Here is a 13,828-nt window from a genome sequence, read left to right as displayed (position 1 = left end):
TGTCCTGCGAGAAATTTTGAAAGCTTTCTTTCTTTTCCTTTTTGCAGGAGGAGAAAATTGAATTTGAAAATGTCACGGAGGGCACACGGAGAGAGCAGTGAGTAGAATGGGAGGATGAGAGCGTGTTGGGTCAAGCGCGCCGGGAACCATCATTTTGTAATCGCCATCACCGTCTGCGCTCCGTGAATTAGGGTTGGTTGTATTATTTATATGAAACGTGCACTCAAGACTCATGGATCCTATCACCTACTCTTTTAATCTTATTCTCGATTAAAGTTACAAATCGGGCGATATATCAAATTCTTGTACAACGAAATTTAGGTATCTTCCCTGTATCTTGAAACTTTGGATAAACGTAAGAAAAGATTCAAAAAAATTATCCCTTATTTTAAATCTCGTGAGTCTTAACCCCTCTTCCCTTTCTTCACTTGAACGATCCTTTCAGACAGCGTTTCCCTCGTTAGAAATATATTATATTCTTACGTTAAGATCGCTTCAACCCCATTTATCTCATAATAACCCAGAATCAGAGACAGAATCATCGAGGGTTACCGGTTAAATTGGACCAACCTTCTTCAACTATCCTTGATCGATCTCCCCACTCCGTGCACCAATCGAGTATATATATATATATATATATATAGATACAGATTGAACGACAACGCAGGAGAAGAGGGAGAAAAAAAAGGAGCGAAGGGAAACAATCAACTGGCAGCAAAAATCCGCATAATTCCTGGCGGAAGAGTCGCCGGGAGCGAGTTGCCCGGAGCGTAGCGTATTTCCCCCCAATTTCGTTAGCGCCTGCACACACGCAACGCAGGGAACGCGAGCAGTGAGGCTCGCGCAACGTCAGAGCAAGACGGAGAATTTTGCAGCGATCATCGACTCGGATAACTGCGCACGCGCACTCAAAACTACTCCACTCGCCCCGTCTCGGTCGCTTCGTGTCGCTCCCTCGGCTACCTTCGTCTTTCTTCGCTGTTCTGCTCCCGGCCGCTCCTCTCTCCTTCCCCCACCAACCCGCCCACCGACCCACGCTTACCGACCATCTCTCTCGCGACGACTAGCAGCGGCACCACCACCGCCGCCGCCACCACCACCACCAGCAAGGGAGCATCAGTGGTAGCAGCAGCGGCACCAGCAGCAACACACCAGCACCTCCTCCTGGTTCTCCTCCTGCTGGTGTGTACCGATGCCGCAGTAGCGACTGCCTCTCTGCCCCGTATAGATTTTCAATTAGTCCGCGCGGAACGTGGAAAATAATGTGCCGCTCCGACACCTGCTGACCATCCCCGAAGGTCGCTCGTGTCCCGGGTCCCGGTCGACGTGTCTATCGCGCGTCGTTCCCCGTTCGTCGTCGTTGTCGCTTACCATCGTCGTGACCTGGTGTGGATGGACAATTGGAGAGGGTGAGGGATCGATTTCCGTCTTCCGTGTGCGTGTGCAGTGTTGAAAAAAGACAGAGAATGGGCGAACAGTGACAAGATCTTGGAACGATCCACGGGTCCATGGGATCGTCAGAGAGGATGCCGTTCCCGGTGAATCGCAGGACCCCGTTGTCCAGTATCATCGCGATCTCTGCGTTCATGCTGCATTCAGGTAGGAGGATTTGGTGTTATATATGGACGATGGACGAAGAAGAAGAAGAAGGAGAAGGAGAAGAAAGTTTTTTTTTCTTTTTTTTTCTGTTTTCTTCGCGATAAAATGGTATTTCTGGTGAAGTTTCTATCCTTTCTCTTAATAGTAAGAACGTGTTTGCCGTAGGATTCGGATTCCTTTTAAGAATGAACATTCGACACCGATGATCGATCGTGTGATTAATCGTCGATCAAAGATATCGCCAGTCAATATTTGATACACGATTCCATGGGGTATTGTTCGTATTGTTTGGATGTTTGCACGACGGCCAATGGGCCTTTGGCATCCGAAACCACATCGATTTCCGCATGCACCGTGTGTAATTTGCGTAATTCCAATATCCTAGACGCGTCGATCTTCCTTGACCCACGTGGAGATCTGAGGAGGGAGGGGACAATTGTATCCGTCACCCATCGATCTCCGATTAAATGGATATCGTGATGGGTTTCTTTATTTTCACGAGCTAATTTTAAATAATCAGAACAGCTATGGATCTGATTTGAAGATTGGATTTAAATAATTGAAACGAATTTGAAAAGGAGATTTAATGAGGAATTTGTATTGCTTCTTGTATAGAACAGATAGTGTTTGAACTCGTTTTTAGTTTTTACTTTTCGCCTTTGCCACGTTTATTAAAAGTTGGCAGCACGTTAAACGAGCAAATGAGAATTGAAAGTGTATTCTGGACGGGCGAGCGCATCGGTTCACCATGTGCCATTCAAAAGAGCGGGATAGAAGTTTCCTTGGTTACACGGTGCGCGAACTTCCGCGAGAGAATGGCGGTAATACGGTAACCAACAGACATTTAGATGGGATCCGCTTTGTAGAGGATAGAAATAGGATTTCCGGGACGCGAAAGTCCAGCAAGATAAAGGGTAAAGTGGATGAATTCCAATTTTGAGTGAAAGCCGCCCTCAGAAAAAGGATTTTCGATCGAGTTTTTCAACATTGCGAGCCTTGAGCGAACTCGAATTTATGGTTAAATTTTTGAAATTAAACGTATATCGGTATTAAGGTTAATTAATATTTTTGTGAAAAATATTTTCACGTAATTGAAATCTTACGCGTTTCAAATATCACGTGCAATGCAATTCTTGTCTAAATTCTTTGAATTAATAAATAAAACAAGTGTCGAGGTTAAGTTTAATCATGAATTCCGGTAATATATATTTCATCTAATCTAAACCTAATCAAATTTAAGTTTGAATTAACGTGAGCCACATCTGAATTAAGTTCAAGCTCGAAGTGCACATATCCAAACCCGAATGTAATCCCAAATTTATAATTAAATTTCAATTAAAATGAATCATATCTTGATTAAATTCAACTTAACCAACCTAATCTAATAAATATATATCGTTCAAAAATCTTTGAATATTAAAATATTTTTTTTTTTTTTTACATATACGATAAATTTCAAATATCGTGTACATATTTTTAAATTTACTAATCAGCACCTTGTGCACTTTTTTCGTGTCATAAATCATTGTCGAAATATCAAATACAATAATTCTCCGTTATTTTTAAAAGCTTGTACATGTTAAACCTAACCTAAAAATCAAAACTAGTACGAATTTTCCTAAATCTAAATCCTTTATAATTCAAATTTTATTAGATTTAAAATCGAAGGGTGAAAAAACCTTGTCGTTCTAAATAATATCTATATTATTCCGTATCATATTTCGTGAGTTGTAAAAAAAAAAAAAGAAAAACACGAAGCGCGAAGCGATAGAGTTAGCCGGCGTAGTGAAGAAACGTCAGTGTGGACAACTTTTTCCAGTCGTCACGCGACCACCGCCGCGCCGGTTAATCGCTTCGAGGACCATTCCTAATCAAGAAAACGAGCAGATATACGGGCGCGTAAAGCGGTTCGTTTAAAGACGGGGCCAGCACGACAACGTAATCGTCGACAACCTCGCGAAAGCGTATTACGATAGGTCGTTATCTCGAGTACTCTAATTGGCTCAACTCCCAATAAAACTCACTGGTGAACCGCCACTAGAATAAAACAATATAACGCGGGCCATCCTCTCGCACCCTCGATGCAACCCCATTTCGTTCTTCCTTTATTTTTTCTAATATTTGATATAAAGGAATTTCGATAATTATCAATTCGCTTGTGTTTTTTGTTTTTTTCTTTTCCTTTTTGTACGTAATGTTTTTAATCATAAAAAATACACATTTCGAAATACAATAGTATCTGTTAATCTTTTCGCTCGTCTACGTCGTCGTGTAATTATCTGCATCAATTCTTAAAATTGAAACTTTAATTGAGAAAGAGAGATGATTCTCATCAATTCTTAAAATTGGAAACCCAATTTAGAAAGAAGTCGATGATTCACGGAATCGATGATAATTGTCGCATCTTTTAATTGTTTCGTTTAACTGTCGTGTAGTTATCAATTTTTAGAAATTGAAACTCCATTTGAGAAAGAAGCCAATGATTTGTAGAATAGGTGTATTAATTGTCACATTTTTTTGCTCGTTTAATCGTCGTAAGATTATCAATTAGAATTGAAACTCCATTTGAGAAAGAAGCTGTCAACGATGCATAGAACATCTATCTCTCTATAGAATAATTCATGTTGTATAGTCCTCGATTTACTGTATTATTTCTGATGAAATAATAGCGAAATATACAAAATATATAAATTAATAATAAAAATTATGCTTAACCTAATAAATTTAATATTCGATTTAACATATAAATCTAAGATAAATCTAAGATCAAACTCGACTGATAAAGGAACAAAGAAACATTAGGGTACACATTGATGTATGATTAAAAATTAATCTTCGCGGTTCAATCGCTGAATCATTTGTACAAATAATATTACATTCGATAACTCTAATTGGACAAGGAAAATTATTTAAGATTGAATTTACTTGTATGGATCGATCCAGTAGATTAATTTTTATCAACCGATGGTCAATCAGGAAGCACGGTTTCTTACCGATTGAGCTCAGTTAGTCAACTTGGAACTATATTGGATCAATATTGACACCGATTTAAATATTATTTTTTGATCATATTGAATAAAACTTACATACATGTATTATATATATAATAACGTATTAACTAGATATAATTTTTATCAATCAAACTTTTGTTCTAACCTCTATTTTAAATTTAAGCAAATTACGCATATTTGTGCAGCAAAGCTCTTGTTTCGAGACACCTCGTACGTGTTAAAATACGAGTGGTGTGGCAGAAAATTCGATAATTCAAGAGTTGGAAAAAATATGGCCCTTACACGCGAGCTGAAAATTAACGCCAGTAGCCGTGTAGCGTTTAATTCGAGGCATAAGCGCGTAATACTAGGCGATAATACAGTCGGTAAATAATCTGAGTATATATCTGGCTACTGATTAACCTCCCCTCTCGACAGGTTCGTCCAACCCTCGTCCGATTGCGTTTAATTAAATCGACCGTGTCCGTGTCCGTCAAGAGCACGTGCGACCAGCAGCGTCGTGACGCTAGGCGTCCATCCCTCTCCAATGGAAAGATACAATTCCCCTGATCGTAAATGTTTCATTAACGGTTAAATGCCACGGGACTCGGCTATTATATATTGGATTGGTCAACAAATTCTTCTTCATTTTTTTTTAATTATCTTGCTTTTTTTTTATATCTTTTATTTGTAAATGCAAATTCAAAACAATTCGACAATTCGAAACTTGTTAAACCTTTCTCTAAATATTTCTAGAATATTTATATTCATATATATTTTTATAATAATTCCACTATTCAAGTTTTTTTGGAAAAAAAACTTTTAATTTATTCTATTTTATCATTTAAATTTTGTAATTTTGTCGATTGATTAAGTATTGCTTAATAAATGAAATCATGATTTTTTATAATTCTAATCTCGAAATGAATACGACAAGTTCAATAAGCGATTCGAGTTGTAAATATAATAATTTTCAACCTCTATTTCGAACGTCAGTCTATTTTAACCACATAGAATTATTGATGTTCATCGACCAAGATTTCTTCCTATTCCATATCAAATAGAAGGATGCATTTCCAATAAATGTAGCCATATCTGACAGGAACCCGACCGAAAATACTACAATTTATACCGGTCTGACCTACAATAGATCTCTAGCAAAACTCGGTCAATTTCCTTATCGACCGAGAACACTTTTTCTCTTTTAAAATTACCGACCGGGATAATCGAATGAATGAACATATGAGATCGTTGAAAAACGGGTTTTACCGATGAAAAGGAGAAAGAGGAAAAATAGATTGGATCGAAGAAATTAATTAAAACTACTGGAAAAACTGCAACCACCGATTCGAGTGGTGTTTAGCGGTTTGATAAGCATTGCGAGTAACTGTTGAATAAGGAAATACGAATAATAGAAAATGAGAGGAAACTCCCACTCGCGATAACGCGTTCTAACGCTTAATAATTCCTTTCTGTCCATTTTCCATCGATATAATCGATATAAAGGGAGAATGGAGGATGCGGAAAACATGATTTATCGAGTATCCGACTACAAAATTGCTAATTTTCCAACATTGAATAAACGGAAATTCGACGATTCCACCATTGACAAGACGTAATTTAATTATTCTTTATCATTCCTAATAATCTCTCAGTCCGTGAAGGGAAAGGGAATGAAGAGAGAAAGTTTAACCATGCCAGAATGAGAGAGAAGAAAGAAGAGATTTTCTTCTCTTTTAGTTGAATCATCAAAATAAATTTCACATCGCTCTCGATACATTTATTTTATTATTTAAACTTTAAATAACTCGGTTAATTACGCGTCGTCCAATTCCTTTAAAAATTCTATAATATCTCGAGTCTTACAGACAATTCGATAATCGGAATTTTTCTATCTTTTTTAATCAAGAGAATAAGAATATTTTTTTTAATTGTACAATATCGATATGTATCGATCATTGATAATTTTAAGAAGTTAACTGTATAAGAGGATTAGATTACAAAAGTGATCCGATTATAATATAATTATGAATAATTTTATCCAAGTCATAATAATTCAATAAGAATTTTGTTTCGTATATTCGATCGCAGTTTCGCGTTGAAGATTAATATCTTTCGAATTATTATTCAAACAATTTAAAATTTCTTCACTCTCGTGAACTTGACTGTTATTCGTTCGATTTGAAACGATATGATTTCGAACAATTTTACCAAATTTATATCATTCGAAATCAATTTTATCAATTTTCAAAAGAAATTGAATCCTTTCAATCGATAGGGATACAAGTAATGCAATATTATCTCTGGTCTCATTCTTATATCGATATTGGTTTCTTAGATCAAGTAGAATTTTCCTTCGAAATGTTCGATCAAATATCTTCGTAGAAATTATCAAAGTTTCGCGTAGACATTTTTGAGATCGTTATATTTCCATTTTTTGCTCATTACGCCGTTATAGATTGTAAATTTTCCAATGGATATCCGTTCGAGGTCAAGTTACTCGAGACTAGAGACAACTTCAAATCAAATAATGGGCATAATACGTATAAAGTTGTGGTCTTAAATTCTTAAACTCGATTCGATGTGGCTTTCCCAATATTAATTCCAAAACTTGATTCAAAGATAATTCGTAAAAATTTCGTGATAATCGTTTCAGGTATTGTGGCCCTTCGAATGACAGCTCTGCAAATACCGCAACACGTCGTTCTGAACGAGACGGTCCGTATGCAGTGCAACTTCAATTTGGATAAAGAACTATTGTACTCGGTGAAATGGTATAAAGATGGCCACGAATTTTATCGTTATGTGCCGAGGGATGTGCCAATGGTCCAAACCTTTCGCGTTCCTGGTGTTGATGTGAACGTGAGTATTAGTTTAACCATGATTTTCTCATTGAAAGATCGATGACCTCCTCTTTAATTACAGACGCATAATTCCACGGAAAGATCGGTGGTTTTGAACAATGTGAATCTTACTAGCTCAGGGAGGTATCGATGCGAGGTGTCTGCCGAGGCTCCAGCCTTTCAAACCGTGTCTGACCATGCAGACATGACGGTAGTAGGTAAGAAAACGCATTAATTAAAATATATAAGAAAAAATGTTAAACGTTCGCTTAAAAAAAAAATGATATATCGATGTGTAAAAAATCGCATTATTTTTACAAAACAAAATTTTTCTCTATTACATTTTTCTAATCATCTCACGTTCTGGTTAATAAGCTATACTTATCAAACTCATCTTAATTATTAATTTTATTATTAATAATTTCGTTGAATAGTTATAATCAATCATAATTTAATAAATTTTAATTTGCAACTTATTTAAATATAATATCATTTGTGCGAATCATTTCTTAATGTCTAAATTTGGCGCGAATAACTCGATGTCAAATCCGTTGTTAAATTGTTGAAAAAAAAGATATTTATCAAAATGTGAGAAAGAAAAATTATTATCGTTACAGTTCTTCCTGACGAAGGGCCACGAATAACCGGTGGCCGTTCGCGCTATCAAGTCGGCGAGATCGTTCGAATGAACTGTACATCCGCGCCCTCAAAACCGGCCGCTTTATTAACTTGGTTCATCAATGGTGATCAAGTAAGTGACTTTGCAAAAACCAAAAAAAAAAAAAAAAAAAAAATCAATTGCAATTGTTTCCAAACTACTATCTCATCCGTTTCATCGTCACGAAAATAATCGACGATATATTTCAGGCCGATAATCAGTACCTGAAGGGACCACACATTACCGCTGTGGACGAGAAGGGGTTGGAAACCGCGGTATTGGGCTTGGAATTTCGCGTCGCCAACAAACACTTCAAGCGTGGCGACATGAAGCTGAAGTGCTTGGCGACAATAGCAACCGTCTATCTGCAGAGCAATGAGGAGAGTGTGGAAGGAGATGAGAGGATCCTGAAAGCCCCCGTGATGGAGAGCCGCGAGACCAGGGCACAGAGCCACACTCGCAACGATTTAATCAATGGTAAAATCCCCGGTGAATCCCCAGTCACGAACATTTTGATGAAATCTCCACCAGATGTCACTCTCCGTGTTTAGTTCCGACAATATTTAATGGTCGCTCGATTGGACATTTCTTCGAATTTTTCTGTACTTTCTTTCATTGTTCACTTGTCGTTTTTTTCGCACGAAATTAAAAATATCAGGAATGAATATTGTGCGAAAAAAAACGGGACATCGAAGATGAAATATACGATTTACGACGAATAATTCGATATCGAATCTCATCGTTCGAATTTCACTTTTGAACTAGGAACTTTTAATTGGTTGCTCAATTGGTTGCTGATTCGAATAATTTTATATATATTTTTTTCTCGTTGTTTTCTTATCGTTTTTTGTCATACGAAATTAAAATTAATATTGAAATTTCGTAATTGAATTATTATGAAAATATGCAATATCATAATGGATAAAATATGTGATTCATAATACGTTGCAATTTTTATTGGTTAGATACAAATTGAAAAATTATCGTTTACTCACGAGTAACAATAACAGCGAATGTTTAAACGGGATTTATGCAAAATTTACTAGCCGCTGTCTGATTAAATGGGATACTTTCAAATGCAAATAAATTGGGAAATTGATTACATTATAGGTTAATTGACTCGTGATTAAACGCTTGACCGTTCGATAAATAATTCATCGATTAAAACGGGACAACGGTTTCGAGCCAAATGATAATTAATCTAACCGAAAAGTTCTATCGAGGGGATTAAATTTTTATTTAATGTTTTCATTTATGTTTTAACCATTTATTTAATGTCATTTATTGAAGAATATTTATTAAAGAAAACAAAATTATATGGATATGAAGATATATAAAAAAATTAATCATTTAATTTAAATATTATAACTTAAATATAAAATATTTGAAATATTTAAGGACAACAAAACTGCACATAAAATCCTTTATGTAAATTCAATTACATTATTTAGAAAACAGAATATTTTCTAAAGAAAAATAAATTTCTATTATTATAAAGCGATGATAATTCAATTGGTTGAATAGACAGATCAGACATATTTAAAAAGCTATTCAAATGAAATAGCATAGCTTTGAAGAAGAAAACTATTATCGATATTGGATATTCGAAATATCTTACTGAAAACCGAGTAATACTTAACAAAGAAACTCTTTGATGTTGAAGCAAAGCTATAAATCTGAAGAATATCTATTTCTTTTCCACTTGCATTAAGAAACTTTTTCTTGTTGAAATTTTCAACAATATTTGTAGTTATACACATTTTCAACAAATATGAAACACACATAATTTTTTAAATAACAATATTCATAGAATATTCTATGTCTTAATAAAATAAAAGATAAAAGATTCCTTAACTTTTTTCATTGCCATTTTAACTCTTTGAAATAAAAATATCATAAAGATTTTTCACTTCATGAAATATTTTTCCATTCAAAGAGAGAAAATTAGAAATGATGAAATATATATTTCAGTAAAGTACGTATATTAAACAAAGTTATTTCTCATTTCAGGAAGTCAAACAACCACGATATTCAACCGGATGATCATTTTTCTGATCACAGGCATCATTCTAGCGCGATAATAACAATTGTTTTTCACGTTGCTTCCTAAGATTAAAACAAATACGTTAGGAGATTGTTCCCATCGTATTTAAAAAATATTAATTTTTAAGCCGCATAATCATAATTAAATATCATATCGATAAACATGATAAGAGATTAAACGTTCGGTTGAACGTAATTGACGTACAAACAATGGTAGATCTATCAATCTTTATGTCTCTTATGTCTCTTTCAAAATCTTTAATGTCTCTTTCATTTCAATATAAATAAAATTTAATTCATTTATTGTCATTAAAAGAAGATATTAATTTTGACATTAATTTTTAAGAAATTGCAAATTTTTTTAAAATATTAATATTTTTTTATATAAATTTAAAAAAAAAAAAAATTGATAAAGAAGGAGAATTGATTTTATTTTTTAAATAAAAATACATTTGTGGATCTGCCAATGTTAACAAATAAAAATATGTTTTAGGCTCTAAATGTATTCTTATGTGAGGAAAAAATCACATTTAAAACATATCCATGGAATTATCGAAGAAAGAGAGAGAAAGTATAAAATTATAAAAAAGAGGAGAACAAGACAGAAAACAAATGACTTAAAAAAAATCAAAGGAAGCATAAATCCGTCTCTCCATATGCATATACACACATATATATGTATATATGTATATGTGTGTGTGTATGTGTGTGTGTGTATATGTTAGGTCGTCCAGAGATCTTTTTAGCAGATGAATAAGAAAGTTCTTATTGCTTTCCCATACATTGATACATATTATTTTTACTACAATTTTATAATGGTATTTCTATTTTTACTGCATATCATTTTTTATATATATATTTAAAAAAAAAGAAGACAAAAGAGGGATTCTTTATGGAAAATACATTTTTTTCCATCTCCTTGCTATTGTATCAATAAATACAATAGAAAACAATCACAAACAATTTCTGCACAAACCAATGCTGGGTAATTATTATTTTGATTAAATTGATATTATTTCATTTTAATATAAAAATTGTATATTTTAATCATCTAATAAATTCTTTTTGAAAATATTTGAAATGATGAAAATGTAATTTAAAGATAATTTTATATCATTAAAAATGATAAATGATTTATTTTTTTATTGTAAAAATTCATTTCAATTACTTTAAAAGATAAAAATTATTAACTTCATAAAATTTAAATAATTTATAAAAAAAAAAATACCCAGTACTGATACAAATAATATATCTCATATGATATAATCTCAGCTACAATAGATATTTCAGGAATATATATTTTTATCTAGATTTCTGCATTCAATGATCGTACTAATGTATCATGTTTCAAATTTTCCCGCGCGAATCGTTTAAATATGAGGAATTGAAGTCTGTGTAAAAATATGCGCCATTATAAAAAAGCGTCGCAATAAAATATCTTTTTAAGCAGAGAAAAAATTATAGTTAAAAGTATATTGTATCGATGTTTTAATACAAAATCAAATAATAATTTAATACAAATTTTAATTTATAAAATTAATTCGAAGCCTAGAAATTCAATTATTCATCTTTGAAAGATAAATGTTACAAATATCACAAATTTTTTTTCAAGAAATTAGTTTTTCTTATGAAATTGCTAAACAAAAAAATTTTAAAAAGAAATATCTAGCATCTTTTTCATATCCTTACAATGATATTTTATAAGGTTATCCTTAAAAAAAAAATTATATTTATATTAGAAGATCATCAGTGAGAGTTGTCTTCCTGTACGAAGCAATTTCACAAGAAAGATTGTTAATAAAATATTGCTAGTGATATTTATTGTTATTTATTGCAAGAATTTTATTGATGAATCCTTTATACATATATAATGTTATTCCTATATTGATATTATCACAAATATTTATGCGCGCGAAAATTCAAAAATTTTAATACAAATCGATGCGAAATTTCGAATTTGTACGAAATTAATTCTTTCTCTTTTTATTTAAATGATATTTCATTTACTTCAAATGTCATTAAGCACAAAAGAAAAAGAAAAACAAAAACAGAATCACATATGCGAGAATCACATCATATAAACGTGTAAGTATCTAAGCTAAAAATGTATTTCTTATGTAGTAATGTATCAAAATCCTTTGTCAAATAAGTGTTTAATGAAGCTGTAAATATGTACATAATTTTCATCGTTATTAAAATTCAATATTATAATATTCTTGTCATTTCATTTTTTTCCTCTTTGTACTCATAAATTTAATAAATTTCAAAAATATTATAAAATATTATAAAATATTATAAAAATATTATATAAATAATATATAACAATATATAAACAAATATCTATTATAAACTATTATCTATCTACATTTAATTTAATTTAATTATTACTCTTAATGCATACATTTAATTATAAATACATTTTATTTATTCAATATTTTTATACCAAGCATTTATTTATATATACACATATATTATTATTTTAGTTAAATATAATCTAATCAAATTAACCTCAAAAAATATATCCCAGTTAGAAATCTAACTTAACCTAAATAATGGCAAAACAGATATAGCACATTTATAATATCTGAAAGCAGAAATTTATACTAGAGAAGATATCTTGAAACGCTTCCAATAAATATAAGCACATTATTTGCATATTTTAATTTAAAAAATGATTACATATATTCAAATTATTAATATTATTCATTGTATTATTTACTTAATATAACATTAATTATCGATATAATTTTCTTAAAATTTTCATTTTCTTAAAATAATATTGATACAAGAAATGCGATACAAGAAACTTTGTGATTTGATCTAATACAATAAATAAAATACATAATACAACATAATAAAACAGTAGAAAAAAATGTTATAACTCATATATCGTTATGTTTGTACACAATCAATATCGCATATCGATTCAATCTTTTCATTCGACAATATAAATCGAAATTAAATGACCGAAAGAATAAAAAAGCATGCAACTTACCATTAGATGTGAAAAATCTTGTCGTCTATGCTGCTAACAAAAAATCATCATGAAGGCAGAGAAATATCTATAGCAAAACATAAAATTATAATTTAAAATACAATTTATTGAAAAAATTATTTTGAAAAAAATTGAAATAATTATTTCAAAAAAAAGAAAAAAATTGATTAATTTTAATATTAATAATAACGATTAGATTCTAATAAATTATAATAATAATAAAAATTGGAATTTTATTATAAAAATTTTAAATTAAAAACTGAAATAATTTGTTAATCTTTTTTATTTTTAATATTTTCTAATATTTTCAATAATTATATTATAAATTACAATAATAAATCATTAATAATCAAATAAAAACATATATGGATATATAAAATATCATTCTTTTCTATGGAATAATATTTATATTGAAACTTTTCCCGCTTAAAAAGTTATCCCAACCATAAGCTAATAATCAATACAAAAAAAAACTAATATTTTTAAATAATTATATTAAGATGAAATAATAATTTCAAATTATTATTTGTTTTTATTTCAATATAAATAAAAAACAATTTATTCTTAATATGATTATGCCAGAGAAATGTTATAGATTAATAAAAAAAAAATTAATAAAAAAATTATTAATTATAAATCATAACATATATATACTATGAATTATTACTTTAAAATTATTTTAATGCAATTGGATAATTTG

The 13,828-nt window shown here is 31.3% G+C and overlaps 1 protein-coding gene across 1 annotated transcript; it reads left to right on the top strand.

Annotated features, from left to right (window-relative positions):
• Window positions 1-1,094: 1,094 nt before the first annotated feature.
• LOC108001709 (cell adhesion molecule 2) lies at window positions 1,095-12,346 on the top strand. Its single transcript, XM_017062879.3, has 6 exons — window positions 1,095-1,599; window positions 7,246-7,451; window positions 7,515-7,650; window positions 8,050-8,183; window positions 8,300-8,567; window positions 10,101-12,346. Exons 1-6 carry the CDS (start codon window positions 1,509-1,511, stop codon window positions 10,169-10,171), a joined length of 906 nt encoding a protein of 301 aa, XP_016918368.1. The 5' UTR covers window positions 1,095-1,508; the 3' UTR covers window positions 10,172-12,346.
• The last annotated feature ends 1,482 nt before the right edge of the window (window positions 12,347-13,828 follow it).

Source organism: Apis cerana, linkage group LG8 (assembly GCF_029169275.1).
Source record: "Apis cerana isolate GH-2021 linkage group LG8, AcerK_1.0, whole genome shotgun sequence".
In the NCBI taxonomy this organism is placed as follows: Eukaryota; Metazoa; Arthropoda; class Insecta; order Hymenoptera; family Apidae; genus Apis; species Apis cerana.
This window is presented reverse-complemented; position numbering and strand designations above follow the sequence as displayed.